The following is a 23,959-nucleotide window of genomic DNA, read 5'->3' as shown; positions in this document are numbered from 1 at the left end:
AATTATTTGCAAACAAGAAAGAACAGGAGGATATAAACCAAAATATTAACAACGGTCCTCTGGGTGGCACGATTAAGGGTAACTCAGATCTTTTCTTTCTCCTTTTGTACTACTGCTTCCTCCAAGGTTTTATGGAATGAGCGTGAATTATTTTACTACTGGGACTAACAACAAAAAAATTGTTTAAAATCCTAAATCTACCAGATTTAGAACTAAAAAAATTTTTTCTTCAAGGTAGTACACTATGTGTTCTGTCAAGGGTGAAGTAAACAGGCAGGGGATGGGAATTAAATTCATACAATCCTTCTTGTGGTCAGTCTGTCCATACATCATCCAAAGCCTTAAAAATTAAACTTTTGATTTAATAATTCCACTTCCAAGATATTACTCCAAAGGAAATAATCAGCAACACAAAAAGAACTGTTCAAGGATGTGTATACATATTGACAATAGCAAAGTATTAAAAACAACTTTACTTTCCAACAATTCACTCATTCATTTAACAAATATTTATTGAGTACCTACTATGTGCCAGGCACTGGAGATACAGCAATGAACAAACAGTACAAAAATCGAGACCAAAGTACTTGCCCTCGAAGGAGCGCACAGTCTAGTGGGGGCTGTAGGATGGGATATAAATAATAAAGAAAATCAGTAAAATATTTGGCATGTTATATTTTGATATAGACCATGAAGAAAAAAATTAAACAGGGAAAGGGAGGTAGGGAGTAAGGGGAGTTGTTATACAGGTGGTCAGAAAACATCTAAGGTGGTAATATTTGAGAAAAGATTTAAAGTGACTCTTGTTTTATACCTAAAAAATGATTTACTCCTCCATTAAATCTATCTCACTCTTTTAAAAACTGCTTTGGTAATTATGTAATACATTTCTTTATCCTAAATATAAAGATAAGCTAAGACCTAATGATTCTTCCAGACCTACCGTAAAAAGCCCATGCTTATGGTCATTCATGGTCTGTCCCTAGCACAATTTCCAATGCTCTCCCATCCTCACTACTGTCAAATAAACCTCTTCCTTTTATACATCTCTTACCGAACATTATGTTTTACATCATTATAAAAATGATGATCTTAGTAGAAAGAATATAGTATCACTAAATGTTTCTGTATGGTTCAGTTACACACAGATTCAGTGTAATGACTCTAAACTTTGATTCTCAAGTTATTCTGGACACAGCTCCTTACATCAAGTTTCACAATGAATGTAATGTTACATGCAGAAAAAACACAGCGGTAGTCTCTATTCATACTGCAGCTTTCTAGATCAGGGTTATCAGAGTTACTTCACGGTCTCATATATTCCCTTTGCCAGAAGAAATTTTGATAGATGGTGCAAAGAAGGCAGTGTGCCTACTTAGACCTTTGCTCCTCAGTTTATCAGCATTTCAGATGACTAAGGGGAGGCTCCTAAATTCTAATGCCTGCAGGGTAACAGAGGTAACAGTTAGCTAAAGCTACTGCTTAAGCATGGGACTGGTAACTTTCCTCTGCTAAAGCTACGTCAATTCAAATTTTGTGTAAAACACTGGGCTGATCAAACAAAACACCATCAAACAAAACTTCAGAGTACCGATGAAAAGGATGTGTGAGACCCTACTGATAGACTGGGTCAATGACTCACTGAAATGCCTTTGGGAACCCATGGTTTAGGACAGGGGCCAGCAAACTTTTTTTTGTAAATGGCCAGAGAGTAAATATTTAAGCTTTTTGAGCCAGATGGCCTCTGTTGTAACTATTCAACCTTGCCACCAGTGTGAAAGCAGCCAGATACTATGGAAACAAATGAGCGTGGCTGTGTTTCAACAAAACTTTACAGTCCCATGGCCATAGTTTGTCAACCCATTCAGCATGAAGTTAAATGTGTAATGACTCTAAAACATCACCAGGAGTGCGTTTTTTTCCTTTTGTTTTAGGTAAATTCCCGGTACTGTCTCTCTTTGTTATTTCTTAATAGAGAGATACTGGAAGAAAAAAAAAAAAAACTACCTTAAATTAGCTGACAATTTTAATCATGTTTTTACAAAGAAAGATACAAGAGAGTGTGTAAATACAAAAGAGAAGCAGTTACAAAATCTAGATGAAGGCAGAAAAGCTGCACACAAAATGGCTTACAAAGTGGGCTATACGAATTTAAAGCCACCTGGTAAGATGTGAATAAAGTTTTAGCTACAAGAACGTTCATCAAAAATATTTTTATAATAATGAAAAACTGAGAACAGCCTGTATGTACTACATCTAGAAGACTAGTTAAATAAACGATGGTACATCCATACAATGCAACCATTTAAGATAATAGGAAATATTTATTGAAAAAAAAGATACTTCTGATGTGGTTTTTTTTTAAATGCAGGTTACAAAACTGAATGTACAGTATGATCCCATTTTTGTGAAAATAAATGTACATTTACACAAATAAGCATACACAAAACTACCTAGAAAGATACACCAACCTATTTACAGTGGTTACCATGGACAGTGAAATTATGGTGATTATATCTTCTTCTGGATTACTTGTAATTTCTAATTTTTCTAGAAGTAATAATAAGAACTAAAAAAGGTGCAGAATTATTTAGGTCAACATTTCCAAAATAAACTCCCAAAGTATATAAGTTGCATCAGTTCTTAGAATTTCAAATAGTGATTTCTCCTCAGTCTCCAAATGCTAGCTATAAGGGCCAGGAAAACTTAGGAAATACACATAAAAAGAAATGCACATAACAAGGTAAGTAGGGAGTTACTACAGGAAGTCTGATCATTTATCAAACCACCACCACCTAAACAATCAATAATATTTAAGAGACTACTCCAATTTATCTATTTTATATACTGCCTCTGGTTCAATGTTTGAATGGAAAAAGCAACTATCATTATTCACGCCACTGATGAGAGGATCTTCAATCACCAACTTTGGGGGGAAAGGAAGAAGAGGGGGGAAAAGTCACACTACAAGGTGATGGATCTCAAAATTCCATGAGAATTCCATATTCGGGGTCCAAACACATCTGTAAGAGACTCAAAGGTCAATTAATTGTTATTATGGCAAGTGCTAACCCGATCCTAAATGGGATGTTAATAGCCAGTGTAATTCTGGATCACCTGCCTAGCCCATCAATAAAATAAAACTCAAATAATAATTCAATAAAAACTATTTTTTCAAATGAGTCTATGAATAGCACTCACAAACATTGTAGCAGAAAGCATACACACATAAAAATGTTACAATTATATAAAATTATATATGCACCTAGATAAGGGCTCAAGCACAAACTAAATAATTTACTAGGGTGGTGGGACTCTGGGGAGTTTTAAATCCATTATCATTCCACAACCAAAACAGAAAGATTTTTTAATAAAGTATAAATGCAGTCACTAACCAAATATAACTTATTCCTAGACTAGCTATATTGTTTTCAAGCAGGCACATAAAGCAAAGTCTCAAAAACATGCACATTTTATAAACCCCCCAACACCTGCACAAATACCTTACTACTGTACTAGTCATCCAATATCGAACAGGGTGAGATTTTGAAAACTCACCATTCAGGCCCGAAGTTCAGCGTCTGCGTTTCCGCTGCCATTCTTTTCCGTATGTTTACAATAGATTTTTATATGAGGAGAAACCTGTTAAAGAGAAAAATATCTCCATACAGTTGGTCACGATTAAATGCAGAATTCCAGCCCAGAAAGTATAGTTAGGGAGTGTGTTTTGCTTGTGCTCCTCTCAACCAGTCACCAGAATGAGGTCTTTTAATCCCTATTTATAACAATATAGCAGGCAAAGTAAAAATGAATAATTCCACCTTTACATTCCAATTCACCATCTTTTTATGTTTATGTGGGGAAAGGAGGCATGGTACAAGATGATGCTGGTGAGACAGGTGGTAGAAGACCATGCAGGGCACTGGGGACCAAATTAAGGATCTCCTTTTTTAGCCTTCGAGCAGTGGGGAGGGAATGAAGGGTAACAGATTTACATTTTAATTTGTATTACTCCCTTGCAATGGCTCTCCCATCACCATGAGGTGTATCAAAGATTCTCCTTACCTATCTCACAGCTTCCGCCACAACTCTCCTCTCCCCACTGTCTGCTTAGCCCTTTACACTCTAGTGATTCTTTAAAAGTTACCTTGGACCATCAAGTTAAAATAATAAGCTAACCAATTTCATGAGTGATCCTTCAAGAGCAATTTCAAGATATCAGATCTTAAAGTGAAGTAAGTCAGACAGGGAAAGACAAATACTGTTTATTACTTATATTTGGAATCTTTAAAAAGCCAAACTCATAGAAACAGAGAGCAGAGTGGTGGTTACCAGGGGCGGGGGGTGGGGGAAATGGGGAGATATTGGTCAAAGGTACAAACTCCAGTTATAAGATTAACAAGTTCTGGGGAATCTAATGTACAGTATGGTGATTATAGCTAATAATACTGTATTGTATACCTGAAAGTTGCTAATAATACTGTATTATATACCTGAAAGTTGCTAAGTTGCTAAACAGAGTTTCTTTTTCACAAAAAAAAGAAATGGTAATTAGGTGATAGGATGGAGGTGCTAGCTAATGCTATGGTGGTAATCATTTTGCAATATGTAAATGTATCAAGTCAACACATCTGACACCTTAAACCAACACAATGTTATGTCAATTATATCTCAATAAAGCTGAAGAAAAAGGATATGAGAGTTTAGAAAACAAAATACTGTAAACATTGTAACATACTGTAAATATGTCCAAGATGTATCACATCACCCTGATTGTTGCTGTTTAAAAGATCTAAAAACAATAAATTAAAAATTGGTCTAAAACACAGAAACGGCAAAGTAAAAATGTGCTAACGTCCATAATCAGCTATTTATCTGCCCTCTTCCTGGAAAGTATTTCTGGCCCCATGTCAACCATGTGGCTTCCAAGGAGATTCCCATGTTCTTACTTAACCCTGATTACCTTTTGCCTGGCCAGACAAGTGTGCACACCAGACCCAAACTGAGATCAACTTAGTGCCCTCCCCACCTCATACTGATAATTCCAAAAAAACATAAGGCATATGGTTTTTCACACTTTAAACTCTCTGAAACTGGAATGCATCTTAATCAGTGCCATGCTACAACTGCTACTGGCCCACAACGGAAGCTGTGTCACAGCTGTCATCGTCTGCACAAGGGTAAAACTTGGTCAGAGCCGCTCCTTATCGTCATCCTTTCAATTGTGTTGTTCCTAGTACCCGATTTTAAGTGCTGCTTAAAACACCTTCAAAAAGATCATGCTATGATTCTAAATTGAAACATACTGTGTAATGGAAAAGAAAGCAAATACAGCAATAGGATATTAGTGAAGTAACTCTTCATCGCTGGAGGAATGATTGCAAGTGCTTTGCAGAACCTGAGAAAGGAAAAAAAAAACCACATGAAGATAAGCTTGTTGTGGTTTGCTAGTGAGACTTGACACTGCACAATCCATGTGGCCACATGCAGCAGCCCTGATGTATTTAAAGGAGGAAAAATTAAACAGCTTAGACTACTTTTAAGAACTTCACAAGCACCAAATCACTGAATTTTAAATCAATGAGAGAATAATGGAGCACTCTCTTAAGAAATGCTTCATCGCCAACACCCTTAATGACATGACACTACACGGGTGGGGAGAGGGAAGAAGGAGACTTCTACAATCCTAAGTTTTTCACAATTTAGAAGAGTCAGACTTAATGTGTAGAAAGCTGAAGAATATCTTAACCAATTTATTTCACTTCTATTTTCCTTTTTATATATGCACAAAATATATACTATATAATAAAAATCCATTAGCCTTATTTGCTAAATAAGTTTAAAAGAATTCTTTTTCAAAATGTAAAATAAAAAGTCTAAGTAATTAAAAAACTGTGCCAGCGTTTACTTGGCAGTATGATTTCTTTCTTAGTAATATATAAAACGAAGAATCTCACAACTGATGCATGTTAGATTCAATTAAATTATGGTACATCCCAAATGAAATCACTTGTCAAGGTAGTGATGATAAGTCAGGTAAGGTGCCCACTGTAGATTAGGACAAGTATCCTGCTTACAAATCAGCTGTGTAAACTTATTTAGCATAAATCAATTCAGTGTGCTTTAAAAAAGTACGTGGACCTACTTGGCTAACAAACAGAGCTGTAGAGACTACAACTATAAAATTTTATTGTAACACAAAATATCCTGAAGGAGTGTTTTTACCACCATTTTAAACTCCACATAGCCAAATGTTTTATATTCAAACCCCTATGGACTTTGACCACTGGAAAACAGCTCTGAATTAATAAAGCAGGTCCAGATTTGAACCAGACTGAATTTATAAAGCAAGTGAATCTCAATTAAAAACTGAATTATTTGTGATATTTGTGAAAATACTAAAATCATTCTTAGAGATTTAATATTCTTTTCCCCTTTAAATTACTACAAGGCTACACAGGTCGTGGAAATACAAACTCCACGGGCGCCATTACCACAAAGGATGCAAATGGAGCCCCTAGAGTTGTGTTGTGCAGGCAGTGGTCTTGAGTTACAGAAGCCCTGGATGCAGGCAGCACCTGAAGAACATCGAGCAAGGAAATCTTTATCACTCATTCCACCTATAAACCTTTATGTAGAGACAAAATACCATACAGCAAAAACATTAAAAGCTCAGAAGTTTTTTTAATGCCTTGAGCTGGGAGCCTGACCACCATTTACTACTTCCTATGGTAAGAGTTTTCTGGAGAACTCTTAAGAACCTAGAATAATAATCCAAGCAATTTAATTATCAACTAAAGAGACCTACGTTACTCAGAATGGTGTTCTGCTCATTCTCCTTTATGAATTAAAGCAGGAAATCTATGAGTTATGACTGAAGAAATCTAAACATTTGAAGTACTGTAACTTCTAATCCTGAACTCCCCACCCCAGATTGCTCCTTCCAAATCAATTTAAATGAGCCCAGTTCTAATGTATTTATTTATATGTACTGGAGGGATTGTCTTACACGATGTCTTTGAATTATAAATTATTTGGAATGGAAAGTGGGACTTATTTCTCAATTGCCCTTTCTAAGGATGCAGTGAGGTATCAAAATGAGCATAGGCTTTGCCGTCATTTAAACCCCACCAAGCTAAATGTTGTCAACTCAAACCCCCAGTAGACTTGTGACCAATTAGAAAACAGCTCTGAATTTTTATAGCAAATCAGAATTTGAGCCAGACTCTGGAGGCTGTGCTCCCACCATGCTCTTCTGCCTCTTTAGACTGCCTTTTCTTGAAACTATTTCCTTCCTTTTCCTCCACGACCAGCAATATACTGATATATTTTTCCTATCTTCACTTCCTTCCTATTTAGTCACCATTCCCCAAAAGCTTCTCTCCTTTACTAACTTCCCTCAGTGTACCCATGGTTTATTTAACTATAAATTCTGTGTAGATACTGTCTTGAGTCTTACTTACAATGGTGTTCTCTACCAACACTTCGGGTAGAACTCTGCCTGCTGAATCGTGGGGGATCTAACATAGAACATGCAGTGGAGGTGCTGTCATAGCAAGAGCAACCAAAAATTCTTCCACAAATTTCTGAACTGTCCCCCACCCCTGCTGTGAATTACATATTTGACTTTTTTCTCCCATGACCTATGTGGCTTTCCAGCAGCCTGCTCCTCCCAGATAGCCATCTAACAACAACTGATCAAGGTACCACTGTTTTCACCATCCACTGGTCAGCCAGGCTCAAAAGCCTAGTCATCAGAAATTCATTCCTCTTCTCTATCCCTCATATTTAATCATTTTGCCTGAAATTTGGTCAATTCCTCCTTCAAGATTCCTTCTGCATTCTCCTTTCATTATAGCCAAACATCTGTTAACTCATGTCTGGATTATTACAATAAAATTCTAAGCTGCTTCCCTGACTCAGCCTCTAATTACATCCAATAAGATCAATCTTTCTAAAGCACTGCTCTGGTCATGCCTACCCTTCTTTATAACAGTCACTAAACCTACTGTGCATGGTCAAAAATCCTCGTATTTTCAGTTTCCCATCAATCTGACAATCTGCACCTTCTCAACTCAATCTCCCACTGTTTCACCTCCAAACTCAGAGCCAAATGATAACTTTCTACTTCTCTACTGCATTCTTCTTCTGTGGTTCTGGCTCATGCCATTCCCTTACCCCAGAAGGCCCACCCTCCCTCCTTTACAGTGGCTTATACAAAACCAAGGATCCATTCAAATAAACACTCCATAAAATATTTCCCAAAGTAGAAGAAGGAAAATCTAAACAAAGGATGCAGAAATGGAATGGAATCTATAGCATGCAATACTGGCGGTGGGGTACTTTTTGAATCTGTATAGAAAAGCTTTAAAGGAAAGAGAAGATGGAAAAGAATCAAATTTGGGAGGAAGGACACACCATTTTGGACAAAATGAATGTGAGGTGCCTGAGGAGCCATCCAAAAGACCATAATATACATACACCTTGAACTCCAGTGTAGAGTCAGGATAAGAGACATAGATTTGGAAGTAAATCTACAGAACTGAAACCAAAAACTGAATGAAACTATCCCAAAGCAGGAATCAAGAAGGGACAAGCTCAAGAGACAAGAACAAAGCCTCAGCAAACACTGTGCAGGAGGATACGGGAAGAAAAACAAGACCATGTAGTCAGGTATCTCTAGCCCTAACCTTTCACCTAAAATCAAATTCATTGACTCTAGCTTTCTCCACATTCACTTTATCTGAAGCAGAAAGGAGAACGAGCTAGGTTCTTTTTGGGGAGATTATCCATTTGCTCAATAAGGCTAAAAACTAAAGTGAAGTTTGGTAAAGCAATGGTCGTATCACAGAAGTCTTTGTATTTTATATCTCAAGAGTAGTGAAAGGCTATGAAAAGATTTATGCAAGAAAGTGTCCAGGATGAAATCTGCACTGTAGAAAGATCATTCAGGATGCCAGGAAGAGAATGAATCAGTAAGAGCTAAAGAGGAAGGAGGGGTGTTAGAAATCCAACAGATTGTATGGATCTACATACCAGTAGAGAAGAGAGAGCAGTAATGATAATAAGTATATTCACTGACATGAAAAACTGTCAACAGTATGTTAAGTGTTCAAGACAGGTTATAAATTACAAAGAATATAATTATATTAAACACATTTTAAAATACATTCTTAGTGGGTACATACAGATATGCCCACAGATGTTCATATTCTTAATGGTGGAATTATGAGTAATTCTTTTCCTAGTAAGTTACTAATTTGTGTTAACAAAGATAGCACTGGCAAAGAAAAAAAATGGACAAATTCAGAAGTTTCAAATATTGAAGTCAAAAAAGAGAAAGACTGAAAAAATCTTCATTAACTCCCACAGTGAAGTCATTGGTGACTTGAAGAGTACAGTTATAGAAGTGTGGTGAGGGACTGGCTAGAGCCAGATTTCAGTGGTTGGGACGTGAGGAAAGGAAGACTACAAATGCAGTCAACTTTTTCTAGAATCTTAGCTGCGAAAAGGTGAAAAGAAATGAAGCAGAGTAGAAAGAAAATTTCCCCTTTTATTTTAGACAAAAATATCCTAATGGAAAAGTACTAATCGAATTAAAAAGTAAAGAAACAATTTAGCAAAAATATGATAGAAATGAAGCTCTGAGAAGGCAGGGTGGATGGGGCTTCAGAGAACAAATAGAAAGAAAAACTATGCCTATCCACTTGTGACAAGAGCAAAGTATGTCCAAATGACTTAAGATACGTGCAAATTTATTTTTGTGGGGTTTTCTTTGGGGAGGTGGGGAGGAATAGTAAGCTGTGGGGAATTCACATTGACGGCCTCAATTTTCTCAGATAAGTAGGCAAATGACAGAGCAGACGACAGGGTAAGGTTTGAGAAGAATGAAGAAAAGTTAGCTGCTGTGATCTACAATAGTATTGTTTATTAAAAAAATCAACTTTATTTAGGAATAATTATTGATTTACAGAAATGTTACAAAGACATTACAGAAAGTTCCCTCAGTTTCCCCAATATAAACAACTTAAATTACCACAGTACATTTGTCAAAACTAAGACACCAACATTGGTACACCACTAGTAACTAAACTCGGATTTAACCAGTTTTTCCAACAATGCCCTTGTTCTGTTCCAGGATCTAATCCAGGACACCACACTGCAGCTAGCTACGCTAGTTCTGAAGGCCCAATCAAGATGGAGATGGCACCTATCTGCGTGGCTGTGGGCTTCTTTCTCCAGCTTTGCAGCCTGGGTAGAGGGCAGAGAGAGCTGACAACAGGACTGAACCCGGGTTAGGATTTTGTTAACACAGTAAACGGAAGAAAAAGAGGGCAAAGTGGGGGATGCTGGCAGAAGTGTGACTGAAGCACAGTGAGGAAGGAAGTAAAAACAGAAGACAGTTTACAAATTTGAGATGCTGGTAATGTCAAAAAGCAAGTATAGTAGGAATAAAAATGAAAGCACTAGACAAATTAGAGATGGAGGTAAGTCAAGGAACCAGGAGCCTAGCAAGATTGGATCAGTCATCCTATGGACTCTGAAGTAACTTCCGGATAATGGCAGAGAGAATAAAGAAGAAAATGAGGGATGATGCCACAGGGTCTATATCTGATAACGAGGGGAACAGATAGTTGTACTGTCAGACAGCATGAACTTCAGAGGAAAAGAGATTTTGCAAAAAGGAGGAGGAACAATGGCTAAAGTGACTATACCTAATCTATCATCTAAGCCAGAAAATGTTTGTGTGAAAAGAGATATTAATAACTACATAGAGACAACAGGAGCATTTCAGGCTGAATGGTCATCTGAGTAAAGAAACAGAACAGGCGTGTGAATGGAAGAGGATGAAGCTCCTGATGCTGTCTGCTGATTCACCTGCCACTGTGCAGGGAAACAGTACTGATAACCTCAGAGGGACAAAGGGAAGGTAAAATCATCAGGGCAAGATGGGCTTCAGTTACCTTAACAACACTGAAAAACATACTTTGAATAGTTTAACACATGGAGAGGTAAGAACACTCTCAACCTCCCTACTTCGGCCTCTACTCTCCTTTGGCTACTCCAATTCTAAGGATAAGGACCTCAGAGAAAGGTCTACCCTCAAATTTTAAATAGAGTTGACTTAAAAATAGCTGAGAGAATATTTCTACATACCTGCTATTTCAGACCTTGTCCATTATTCAAAATTCCTTATAAGTGAATTCAAGTAATATATTTCTTCTGCAGTTAATACCAGAAAGTTGGTCTTCGATAAAATGCATCCTGTGCCTGACAATGAACTTTATTTAATCTGGCCTTTCTGTCAACTTTTTTAAAACTCTAAGCTAAATCACTCCTCACTAGCAATTATTTTATCTCTGATTACTAGTATATAATTATTTTTCTTTTTTTTCTGTATATTTTTCTAGTTTTCCTGACATCCTCAGCTCCTCTTTGGGACCTCATCTATCACTCTGTGTGTACGTGAGTACATGTTCAAGGGTGAAGAAAGAGAAGAAATCAACCTAGCCTTTTCTTACTGCTGGGTTTGCAACAAAGAAAAGGGAGACCCTGGCCTCACACAACCTGGCACTGTGTTGAGGAGTCAGATGTCTTCTGGGCACACGCAATCACTATCAACATGAGTGAGCTACGGATCTACATAGTAAGTTCTGTCTGGACAAAGACAGCCAGGAGAAGCCAAAGCAGAATCAAAATCCGGCATAATGGCTAATTATGAAAGTTTTACTCTGAAAGTGTTCCCGATATTGCTTCCCAGGAGAAGTCTTAATATACTGATTAGCTACCACTATTATACTAACAATTCAAAACACATACTCCTTTGAAAACCCCCTGAATCTTTCTTATAAACAGTGATCTACTACTGCAAATCTCCCTTACCTGGGTATGTAAAAATTACCCAGAAAAAAACTATGGCAATCCTGGAATGAAGTCCAACCAGTATCATGCACATTGTCTGTCAAAAGACTGACACAGAATGAACACCAAGGAACCTGAATCTGCCTCCACCTTCCCAACCTCTATTTTCCCAAAAGTAGAAAAAAGAGCTACTCCTCTAGCACTCTTCACATGTACCAAATAAATAGTTCTGTGCCCATTCCAGCAAACAGCTCTTTTTATCTTAGCCAAATCTGGATTAAGGTAACACAAACTGGGGAATTCCCTGGCAGTCCAGGGGTCAGGACCCTGCTCTTTCACTGTTGAGGATGAGGGTTCAATCCCTGGTCGGGGAACTAAGATCCCACAAGCCGTGGGGTGCAGCACACCCCCCCAACAACAACAGCAAAAAGATAACACAAAATTAATAACTCCATTCCTGCAAATTAGTTCAACCACTTCAAAAAACAGTTTGGCAGAATCTGTTACATCTAAACATACACCTATCCAGCGATCGCACAATCCACTGCTAGATACACATGCAAGGAAAATTTCTACTAAGAGAAGAGTATAGGATATTCATAGTAGCTTTATTCATAACTACCAAAACCTGACATTTGGCTATTATGTTTATCAACACAAATGTCCATCAACAGATGAATGAATAAACAAATACAGGGGAGCTTCAAGGTTGGTGAAGGTGTGGAAACGATGGCACACCAAAGAGCTGTGAAGCTCTGCATCCCTTCCCACATACCTTGCCCTACGCATCTCTTCCATCTGGCTGTTACTGAGTTAGGTAACATCATTAATAATGAGACAAACTGACACCATGTGTTTCCTGATGTGATACACTTAGAAGGACACAGCATCACTTATGTTATATTCCTAACAATAATGCATAAACTGAAATTAACCTTGAAAAAAAATCAGATAAGCCCAAATTGATAGACATAAAATCAATCAACCACAGTCACCAAAAATACCAATGTCATAAAAGACAAAGGCTGAAGAACCATCCCAGATTAAGGGAGACTACAGAGATATAAAAACTAAGCGCAAGTATGATTCTTAACTCCATCCTGAACCAGCAAAAAATATGCTATAAGACACATTAAAGAGACAAATAGAATAATTTGAATAGGAGCTATGGATTAGACAATGGTATTGTATCAATGTTACTTTTTTATGATTCTGAAATTTTTACTGTGATTATGCAGAAGAATGTTCTTATTCTTACAAGATAACACTGAAATATTTAGAGGAAAAGGAGCATGAGGTCTGTAAAGAACTCTCAAATGGAACAGAAAAAAATTACATAAATTTAAAATTATATACATACATATGTGCATATAAGGAGAAAGAAAAAAATGAAAGATAAAGTAAATACGAGGAAATGTTAAAAACTGGTGACCAGGGAATTCCCTGGCAGCCCAGTGGTTAGGCCTCTGTGCTTCCACTGCAGGGGGCACAGGTTCAATCCCTGGTCGGGGAACTAAGATCCAGCATGCCGCGTGGCCAAAAAAAAAAAAAACTAGTGACCAAACTGGGTGAAGGGTATATGGAAAGTCTAAGTAATTTTTTGCAACTTTTCTGTAAGTTTGAAATTATTTCAAAATAAATTTTTTTTAATTGTAGTATATTTATACAACAAAATACTCACCAACTAAGAAGAAAAGAACCAACTACTGATAACTGCAACAATATTGCATGAATCTTAGACACTGTATCCAGCGAAAGAAGCCAGTCACCAAAGAATATATACTATATGACTCCTATAATGTTCAACAGGTAAAATAATCTATTTTGACATACGTCAGAATACTGCTCACCATGGAAGTAGGGACTACTTACTGGGAAGAAGATGACGGAATCTTTTGGGGTGCTAGAAATGCTCACTATCTTGATTTAGGTGGTGACTACAGAACTGTATGCACATGTAAGAAATTTTCCGAGGACTTACCTGGTGGTCCAGTGGTAAAGAATCTGCCTTACAATGCGGGGACGCAGGTTTGATACCTGGTCAGGGAACTAAGATCCCACGTGCTGCAGGGCAACTAAGCCCGCGTGCCACAACTACTGAGCTCACACACTGCAAACTACAGAGCCCACACGCCCTGGAACCCACTCGCCACAACTAGAGAAGAGAAAACCCTCACGCCACAACTAGAGAGAAGCCCACGTGTCACAACGAAGATCCCGCACACCGCAACTAAGACCTGATGCAGCCAAAAATAAATTAAATAAATAAATAAATAATAAATCTTTAAAAAAGAATTTTCCAACTATACACTTCAGATTTGTGCATATTTACTATATCTTATACCTCAATTTTAAAAAGGTTAACATAAACCATAAATGATTTAGCTAGGGGGAAAAAAAACAAGTACAATTAAAAATACTTTAACAGACATGAAGCAAAACTATTTTAAATGCAAATCTTCTGATAACAAATATTAAAATTCACTCCCTACTTAAATTTCTGTCATTAAAAAATTTTTGTACCACTATCTTGATAAAATAATCTGTAAATCTGTCGACTCTTTTAAGACCATAAACAAGTCCACATTCAAATGAACCAAGACTCAGTCACTAGGCTAAAGTACGTAGGTCTCAGATGCACTTTTTTCAAACTTCAGAAAAATGCTAAGTGAAACAATGAAAAGAAAAGGTCCAACCATGAGAGGGGAACCACATATACCACATCACTTACTAAGTGTATAAGACTGTAAGCAATCTTGTAAAAACAGCACATTCACTCAACAGACTACAGGTACACTAATGTCTGCACACAAGAGTATAATTATACATACAGTCAACCCTTGGTACCCGAGGGGGACTGCTTCCAAGACCCTCTGTGGATACCAAAATCCAGGGATGCTCAAATCCTTTACACTCGGCCTTCCACATCCAAGAATATGGAACCCGTCTATACAGAGGGCCAACTATATGTCATACATAGACAAAGAGAACATAAAAATAAAGAAATGTTCATGAGGTGGGATTAATGATTTTTTTCTATTTCCATAATTTGCAGTAATATTCTTCAATTACTTTTATAACAATGCGTATCTTAACACCCACAAGAAGCGTTTGCCTCCCCTGTTTGAAATACTTTTACAGCCCAAACATAAATGTCAAAGAAAGTTAATTTCTTTTGAACATTAACCCGGTTTAAAAAAACAATTTTAAGGTACAAAAATAAAAGGAAATTCTCCTCCCATCTATTACAGCAGAAAACACATTTTCCTTCTGCACCCAGCTGTATGACAATACCAGATCTCTTCATTTTTAAACATGCAAACTTTTAAAAATAATTTTTAAAATACGATCTGTTAACATATCTACTAATGATAAAACTTCATGAAACAAAATTAGGCTTCCATTATTCACTTTATTACTAAACATTTATCTTAAAGAACTGACAAAGAACTCCCCTCCCTCCCCAGGAAGCCAGAATTGTCTACATCTATCTGGATCGCACATTTTTATATGAAACTTTGCAAAATACTATTTATTTCTATGTTAATTATCCTTTTCATGGAATATCTTCAAAAAAATTATAGATGCTCTGTTGGCTTTTCTCCTCATCCTAAAAAGAATTTAAATTCCTAATTTACAGTGTTGAAATAAACACTGCAATCCAGGACAGTCTGAATCACTACCCATTGCCATGAAACTAAGGTCAGCTTTATTCCTAACAGCCCCAAAGCAAGATAAATGGATAAACACATATTATAATGACCATACCTTGGAATATCCTCGTCAATAAAAACACCTAATTACTGACACATGCAGCAACATGGATGTATCACAAATATTACGCTGAGCAAAAGAAGCCAGACCCAAAAAGAATACATACTGAATAATTCCATTTATATAAAATTGTAGAGGAGGCAAAATTATCTGTAGTCACAGAAAACAAATCAGTGGTGGGAGAGGGGAAATGACTGCAAAAAAGAAGGAGGAAAGTTCTGGGAGTGATGAAAATGTTACCTATCTTGACTGTGGTTATGGTCCCATAAGTATATACACTTGTCAAAACTCATCAAGATGTACACTTAATACAAGTATACTTAAAATGAAGGCATTTTATTGTATATAAATTAAACCTCAGAAAGTTAATTTTTAAGAAGACTAAGCTTACTAAAAGTAGACTGCCTCCCTCAAAAAGCAATGCATTTCAAGACTAACATTTTATATTTCTTTTATGTTAAACTGCCTTTCTTTAAATCTATTAAAATAGATGTTAAATAAAGTTCTGGATAATATTTAAAACTGAGAAACACTCTCTAGAACTGTGCCATCTTATATAGTACCCATTAACCACATGTGGCTATATCAAGTTAAATTAATTAAAATTTAAAATCTAGTTCCTCGTGGGGGAGGGAGGAGAGTAACTTTACAGTGGACAAACCTGACAAAGCATGAAAGTCAACCAAGTATCAAAGTTAATGTTAACAGTGATAATCAGTTAATATTAACAGTCATAAATCAGTATATGCTCTTGATATGATGTGATGAAAATGGCACTTTACCTCTGTGGTCTTCCTCCCAAAAACGCATGACCCATAACCAGGAGAAAAACATCACACAAATTCCAACAGAGAAGCATTCTACAGAATGCTTAACCAATACTCCTCAAAACTGTCAAGACTGTTAAAAACAGGGAAGTCTGAGAAACTATCACAGCCAAGAGGAGCCTATGGACACCTGACTAAATGTAATGTGATGTCCTGGATGGGATCCTGACATAGAAAAATAAACTCAGGAAAACTAAGGAAATCTGAATAAACTATGGACTTAGTTAATAAGCAATACTGGCTAACTAACTGTAACAAATGGACAACAGTAATGTAGGACATTAACAGTACAAAACCTGGGTGTGGTATACATGGGAGCTCTCTGTACCATCTTCTCAATTTCTCTGTGAATCTAAAACTGTTCTTAAAAATAAAAATAAGAGGTCTTGAGTTGTAATAAAAAAGTAAAGGTTTTTTACATTTTTAAAAATGCGATTCCCTCAGTCACACTAACCACATGTCAAGTGCTCCACAGTCACATGTGGCTAGTGGCTACAGTATTTGACAGTGCAGATTTATAGAACATTTCCATCATAGCAGAAAATTCTGTGGGACAGCGCTGGTGTAGGAGACTATTTTTATGGGACCATTTTAGAAGAGTATTTTATAACTAATTGCAACTTATGAATAAATCTGTATCTACCCAGAATTAAAAACCCTCACTGAAATCTAAAAATCCTCAATGATATGTTTATTCCAGTTTCTATTTCAAACAACTACTTTTTTTTTGAAAACTCTTTTTAAAAAGTCAACGTAATATCAATATATATAAATGTCATACTGAAAAATGTTCCACTCCCCAGAGCAGCAATTCTCCGAAACACTTTCAAGATATCCAAGATGGCAGAACTGTTAATACTAAGATATTCTTTGCATTTTTCACTATGTTGGCACTGCACTAATCATGGGTAAAACTGCTGGCACCTTAGCATCATTCAAATTAATGGCACCAAACTACAGTAGTCTTCACTGCCATGTGCCATATATTCACAAGAGAGGAAAAAAAGCCAGGTTTACTTAAGAATGCCCTTGATAAAGTAGTAAAAACTATTAATTTTTATTAATCTTGGTCCCTGTGTACACAGCTTTCTAATATTCTTAATGTGATGAAACGAGAAGTACACATAAAGCACTTCAGCTGCATACCAAAGTCTCAAAGAAAAACATTTATGTGACGGCTTTGAGTTACAAACTCAACTAACTGCTTCTGCTCATGAAACATCATATTGACTTGAAAGAGCTGACACACAAATAAAATTATCCAGACCTGGGTATACAGCAGACCTTTTTTTCAAAAATGAATGAAACAAGACTGTCACTTTAAGGAAAACAACTGATAGTACTTGTTGCCGATTATAAAACTTGAGCTTTCAAGCAAAAGTTAAAATTTTAGAAAACTTGTATTCATTACCATGAGCTTGACGAGTTTTTCTAGTACTTATACTTTCCAATAAGTAATGGCTTTTCTGATGGGTGTTGATATTAATGGATGTGTTTTTTTGATACTGTATAATATAAAATATCCATTTAATGCACAAGATAGACCAATAGACTTTAATGTAATAGAATATAAAAGTGCACTGATATAATTTCACATTGCAACTAACCTTTATAAACTACTACTTGTCGAATTTTAGTGTAATATCAAAATCTGCAATTATCTGAAAAAGCTCTTAAAATATTCCTCCCTTTTCCAGCTACATACACATCTCTGTGAGGATAAATCTCCTGCACAGACTTCAACTAATACAATAAACAGCAACAGGTTGAATGCAGAACCAGCTGTGAGAATCCAGCTGCCTTCTACAAAGCAAGACATAAAAAGCAATTTGTGAAAAGGCAAAACAGTGTCACTCTTCTCAGCAAATTTTTTTAGAAATGTTTTAGAAAATAGGTATTTTTCATTAAAAATATATTTATGTTAACATGTAAAGAAACTATTGCTATTTTTAAATAAATTAATAAATCATTTTAAATTTCTCAATATCATAAAGATAGATATAACTGAAAAACCAAAAGCTCTTTGGGGTCCTCTAACTCTTAAGAAGGTAAAGGAGTCTTAAGATAAAAAGTTGAGAACATCTATCTCAGAGAAAGAGGAAAAAATGACAAATAAAAGAAATACATAAATTACCTTAAAACGAACAAACACACATACCCTGGAAAGCATATCAAGAGGCATAAAATATCCCTGACAACAAGAACACCAAGATCCAAATATAACACTTATTCAAAGAATATCTAGGGTTTTAAAAATGTATCTTTTCCAAGGACAGAGAAACTTCCCACATTTTGAAATTTACTTATATGATTTCTTGACTGCCTCTACCACTAGGCTGTAACTCCCACGAAGATAGGTGTTTTGCTCACCACTATGGCTAGCCCAGCACCTGGAAAGAAGCAGGTATTCAAATATTTGTTGGATTGAAAACAAAACAAAAAAAAAGACAGAAGACTTAAAAACAGAACCCACCAAGGCCTCTATTCAAATTATAAAGATGACATTTTACAATCAAAATGTGTCTATTTACATAGCAATAACAATCGTAACCGCTACCATTTATTGAAGGCCTATTTACTATGTGCCAGGCATTGTATTGGGCATTTTACTTTTAATTCCCAAATCACCATGGGATATACTTCACAGTAAGGAAAATAAGCCTCCAAGAGGTTAATTTATTTATCTAAAGTTACAGGTAGTAAGTGACAGAAAATTAAACCCACATTTCTCTGCTTAATAGCCACAAGCTTTTTCTCTACATACTGACATAGTGCTCAAAACTGCTTGGTTAACCTTTTCTTCTCCCCCATTTCCTTGCAATTTTCAGGGGAATTCATTTTGTGGAAGTCCTTTTTCTCCATTTTCCAATCTCCTTCTCTTTTCCACTATCCTCCAACTTCCACCCCTCTGCATCACTCAGTTAAGCAATACAGTGAGCCCTCTGGTTGAGGAAGAGTATATCTTCTCATAACACACTATCAGAAACTTCATTAACAATGACAAAAGTAGTATGAAAGATTAAATAAAGAGTGTCAGATTCCAGAACATGAATTAAGGCTCTCTGACCCACTGATCTTGCAAGATGGCTTCATCCAGTTACTCAACTGGCCACGGTTTGGGTAACAACATCTGAATTCCCAAGGGGCTAACCATGAAATCTGGATGTAACCATCTCTTCAAGGACTGAGTCATGATTTGCCAATTATTAAGTACCAAGACAGTACCTCTGCCAATTCTCTGTCAGTCTCTGCAAGCAAAGGACCAATACTGAAGTGGCCAGAGCTCCCAAGACTTCCTCCAGGTTCAGGACAACTAGAATAAAAGGAGCTTTGTTCCCAAAGAACATACTGGCCACAATATCACTACAAGAAAAAGCTATTACTGTTACTGCCATTCTCCCCACTGCTTCTGAACAATATATAAATGTTTCTCTTTTTTTCCCCCTTTTGGTGAAAGGAGAATAAAATTAGCAACCACTTAACTATTCAAGGAAAAATTACAATGCCATAAATATTACCATATCATTTGATAATCTCACCACAAGGCAATCTTTTCCAGAGAGGGATGCCCAGAGCCTGTGAAAGTTTTACACTGACTACGTGGAAATCTTTTTAAGTCTCACAAAGCCCTACGTATGCTTTACCTCAACATCCAGATTAAAGAATATGTACAATATGAGAAAGGACTCTTCTACCTTAAAAATGAATTTAGCTGCAATCTGCTAAAGAAACCTTGGCTGGAAAAAAAAAAAATCATAGGAGGTCACATCTGTGGTCTGTCATTCCATACATCATTCTATAATAGATCACTTTGATTAGTAATTCCTATGCTTTGCATCAAAATCTGGATACACTGATATACTAACATAACAAGATGTGAGTTATAAAAAATGACTTAAGCAATTAGATGCTACCAAGTGCATACAACCTACAAACAAAAATAAAGAGAACTTCAAAATGCTCCATTAAAAAAAAAAGTTTGCGGGGCTTCCCTGGTGGCGCAGTGGTTAAGAATCCGCCTGCCAATGCAGGTGACAAGGGTTCAAGCCCTGGTCTGGGAAGTTCCCACATGCCGCGGAGCAACGAAGCCTGTGCGCCACAACTACTGAGCCTGTGCTCTAGAGCCCGCGAGCCACAACTATGGAAGCCCGTGTGCCTAGAGCCCATGCTCCACTACAAAAAAAGCCAACACAATGAGAAGCCCCCGCACCGCAATGAAGAGTAGCCCCCGCTTGCCGCAACTAGAGAAAGCACGCACCCAGCAAGGAAGACCCAGTGCAGCCAAAAATAAATTAAAAAAAAAAAGTTTGCTTCAATATTACCTAATAATTCTAGTATACAAAAACATGTAATACAAAAGTTTATACTGTCTCCCTGATCCTCTCCCAAAAGTGAAAGTCCCTGCTACCACTCAAATAATGTGAATATAGATTCATACATAGAAGTCCTACCCTTCAAATTCTCTATGGCTTCCTCATAATCAAGTGTTACTCAATACTGTAAAAAGTACACAGAAATTAAAATTTATAATAGCAATCAATGAAAAATAAATAAACAATGAATTTTTCCACAAACTAAGCGTCTTATTTGCTTATGTTCATTTACTAAACCTTTACCGTAGATGGTCCTCTGAACCCCCAAATCAAGAAGTTTTGTTAAACACTGCACTAGGAAGTTCCAAGAATGCCTGGTGAGACCTACTAGGCCTCATTCACCGAAAAGATACACATATATTTTAACTCTTCAGGACACGTAAATTGAAACTGACAAGATATATACAGGAATTTTTCTAGGAAAAGGAAAAACATCTAGAAGCTTCTGTGGGATTCTGCCTCAAAAAGGCTACATTCCACCTCCTCTGAGACCTGCCCCCACTCTTAGGAGTGGGACCTTTCAAGACCCCAACCCCACTGCCACACTAACTGGACCAATAATGGAAATTTGGACCAAGTTCAACCAATCAAATTTTCCCTCCCAGGAATGTGAAGTGGGGACACTGAGCTAGTAACCAGTTGGCTAGTGGCACTAGAGCTTGAGTTTATATGTGGCTCCAAGAATGCAGTGGCAATTTTCTTCTGTTTTTGTTAAAGCAGAAAAGACCAGAGTGTGCAAAGACAACTAAAGCAAGATATAAAGAGACAAGAGATGACACCTACTAGCCAGCAAGGAGAAAAGTGCTCTCTGGACCACCATGTCTCCTGAATGCTTCCCAGTTTCCGGTTCATGTCCTTCATGAAGCCAGCTGCTCTTGGGTGCCTTAAGGTACCTCCTTACCCTTCCCCTCAAAGCACTCCTCTTCCTGTTTCATGCCATCAAAAAATCATTATGACAATTTAAGACACAAATTCACACCAGGATCAATGCAGAAAAGGTATGATTATTCTCACGGTTCATAAGGAATCTGAGTGGTACCAGAGAAGTTGTTTCTATCTACTATCTATAACTTCAGGAGAAACAATAGGACAAAAATAACCGGAGCCTTAAAAGCAAAAATTATCTGTTTGCATAAGCCCTCAGGCTTTGTGCTTCCCTTCAAAACTCACCTGTTCAAAAGTTCTGCTGGTTCACAGCAGGAGGTTTGAGCAGACTTTATTCAGGTCCTTTTAACACTGTAAATAATAGAAGTATTAAAGTAAATAACTCAGCAATCTCTTATGAAACGTTAGAAACGTAATTTTTATCATGAATATATTTTACAAGAAATGGATTCCAAACCTGGTTAAAATAGTAGAATCACCTGATATGCTTATCATCTAGATACCCTGTCCTAACATCTAAAGAGTCTCTCTCAGTAGCTCTGGAATGGGACTGAAAAATATATATTTTTAACCGAAGTTCTAAGTGATTCTGATGAAGCTAACAAATGAGCACCACCATAGGGTTTCAGGAAATGATTATTTGGGGTTTTCATCCAACACTGCATTTCAGGGATTTGGTATTAACTTTTTTTTAACATATCTGATAGAAAAATGACAGCCGGCAAGACGGCAATACAGCATGTATCCTATGCAAATAATCAACGAGCCCCAAGATGTATGACCACTGCCAAAACGTCCAAGGAGCAAAGCTCCAGATGTGCTTTCAGCTGCAAAATCACAACCTTCTTTTAATGCTCTGATGAGACAATATCTTAAAAATCCACAAGATGGTGATATTTCAAGCGACAAGGAGTGGACTGAAACAACAGCTCTAAGTGATTTCTTAGCTAAAATCAAATGATGCTTTGAAGGCTGCTACTAAAAAGTAAAAAAACAGTAACTAAAAATTAAAGTTGACAATTTTACTAACAGCAAGAAAGCAACTTGAAAAAGCCACTTCCACCTCTGATTTAATTTTGCAAAAAAGTAGCCATGTTACAATGTCCAAAAGGTCACCCAACTATATCCACTGCACTCAACTTTTTTTTTGGGGGGGGGGCTGCGTTGGGTCTTCGTTGCTGCTCGTGGGCTTTCTCTAGTTGCGGCGAGCACAGGTTCTAGGCTCGAGGGCTCTAGAGCACAGGCTCAGTAGTTGTGGCACGTGGGCTTAGTTGCTCTACAGCAGATGGGATCTTCCCGGACCAGGGCTCGAACCCATGTCCCCAAGCATTGGCAGGCAGATTCCTAACCACTGTGCCACCAGGGAAGTCCTGCACTCTACTTTTTATAAGAGCAAGCAGAAGCAAAAGAGGGGAGAACTAGGTAATAAAAACTCTTCTCCGGGCCTAACTCAAGAGAATAAGCTCTAGGGTATCTCCTATTATTATAAGTATAAATAAAGTTCAATTTCAATGAAACTCTGTAGTTAACGAGAAAATATAAAATTGTGTTCCTTAATTACCTGAGGTAGGGAAGTGTATCATACTTTGAAAATATTTTTATAAAATTAATTTTGGCCACTTAAGAGAATATTCTTGGGGCTTCCCTGGTGGTGCAGTGGTTGCGAATCCACCTGCCAATGCAGGGGACACGGGTTGGATCCCTGGTCTGGGAAGATCCCACATGCCGCGGAGCAAGTAAGCCCGTGCGCCACAACTACTAAGCCTGAACTCTAGAGACCGTGAGCCACAACTACTGAGCCTGTGTGCCACAAACACTGAAGCCCGCGCGCCTAGAGCCCGTGCTTCGCAACAAGAGAAGCCACCACAATGAGAAGCCTGTGCGTAGCAACGAAGACCCAACTCAGCCAAAAATAAATAAATTAAATAAATAAATTTATTTTAAAAAAAGAGACTATTCTTTTGTTTTTCAAACCTCTCCCCTCTTCTCCCTCAACCTCAAATAAAATTACGGGCAATCCAACAAAGGTATTCTGTATTCCTATATAATTAATCTAATATATTTCTCAGTTATCTGAGAGCATAAAAAATGATAAAATGCTATCTGGTCAAGAAATATTAGGAGTCTAACTGTAATACTTGTCTGTGGAATAAAAATCTACTTATATTTTTAAAGATATGCAATTCTTCAGGGCATTAAAAATGAATGGAAATACTAGGACTTAATCACCATAAAATC

The 23,959-nt window shown here is 37.0% G+C and overlaps 1 protein-coding gene across 7 annotated transcripts in view; it reads right to left on the bottom strand.

The window, feature by feature from the left end:
* GIGYF2 (GRB10 interacting GYF protein 2) overlaps positions 1-23,959 on the bottom strand; it is a 125,844-nt gene that overhangs the window by 98,430 nt on the left and 3,455 nt on the right. For 5 of the 7 annotated variants that reach the window (XM_082466256.1, XM_082466258.1, XM_082466257.1 and 2 more), the window contains 2 exons: positions 22,007-22,072; positions 3,559-3,642 (listed from right to left, as the gene is read on the bottom strand). In XM_082466256.1, coding sequence (XP_082322382.1) covers positions 3,559-3,599 — 41 coding nt within the window. In that variant the 5' untranslated portion in view covers positions 3,600-3,642; positions 22,007-22,072. Of the gene's footprint in view, positions 1-3,558; positions 3,643-18,766; positions 18,786-22,006; positions 22,073-23,959 lie in introns of those variants that run through there. The other 2 variants (XM_082466255.1, XM_082466254.1) reach the window with 2 other exon arrangements.

The sequence above is a fragment of the Balaenoptera physalus genome, assembly GCF_965194825.1.
Source record: "Balaenoptera physalus genome assembly, chromosome: 6".
Lineage (NCBI taxonomy): Eukaryota > Metazoa > Chordata > Mammalia > Artiodactyla > Balaenopteridae > Balaenoptera > Balaenoptera physalus.
This window is presented reverse-complemented; position numbering and strand designations above follow the sequence as displayed.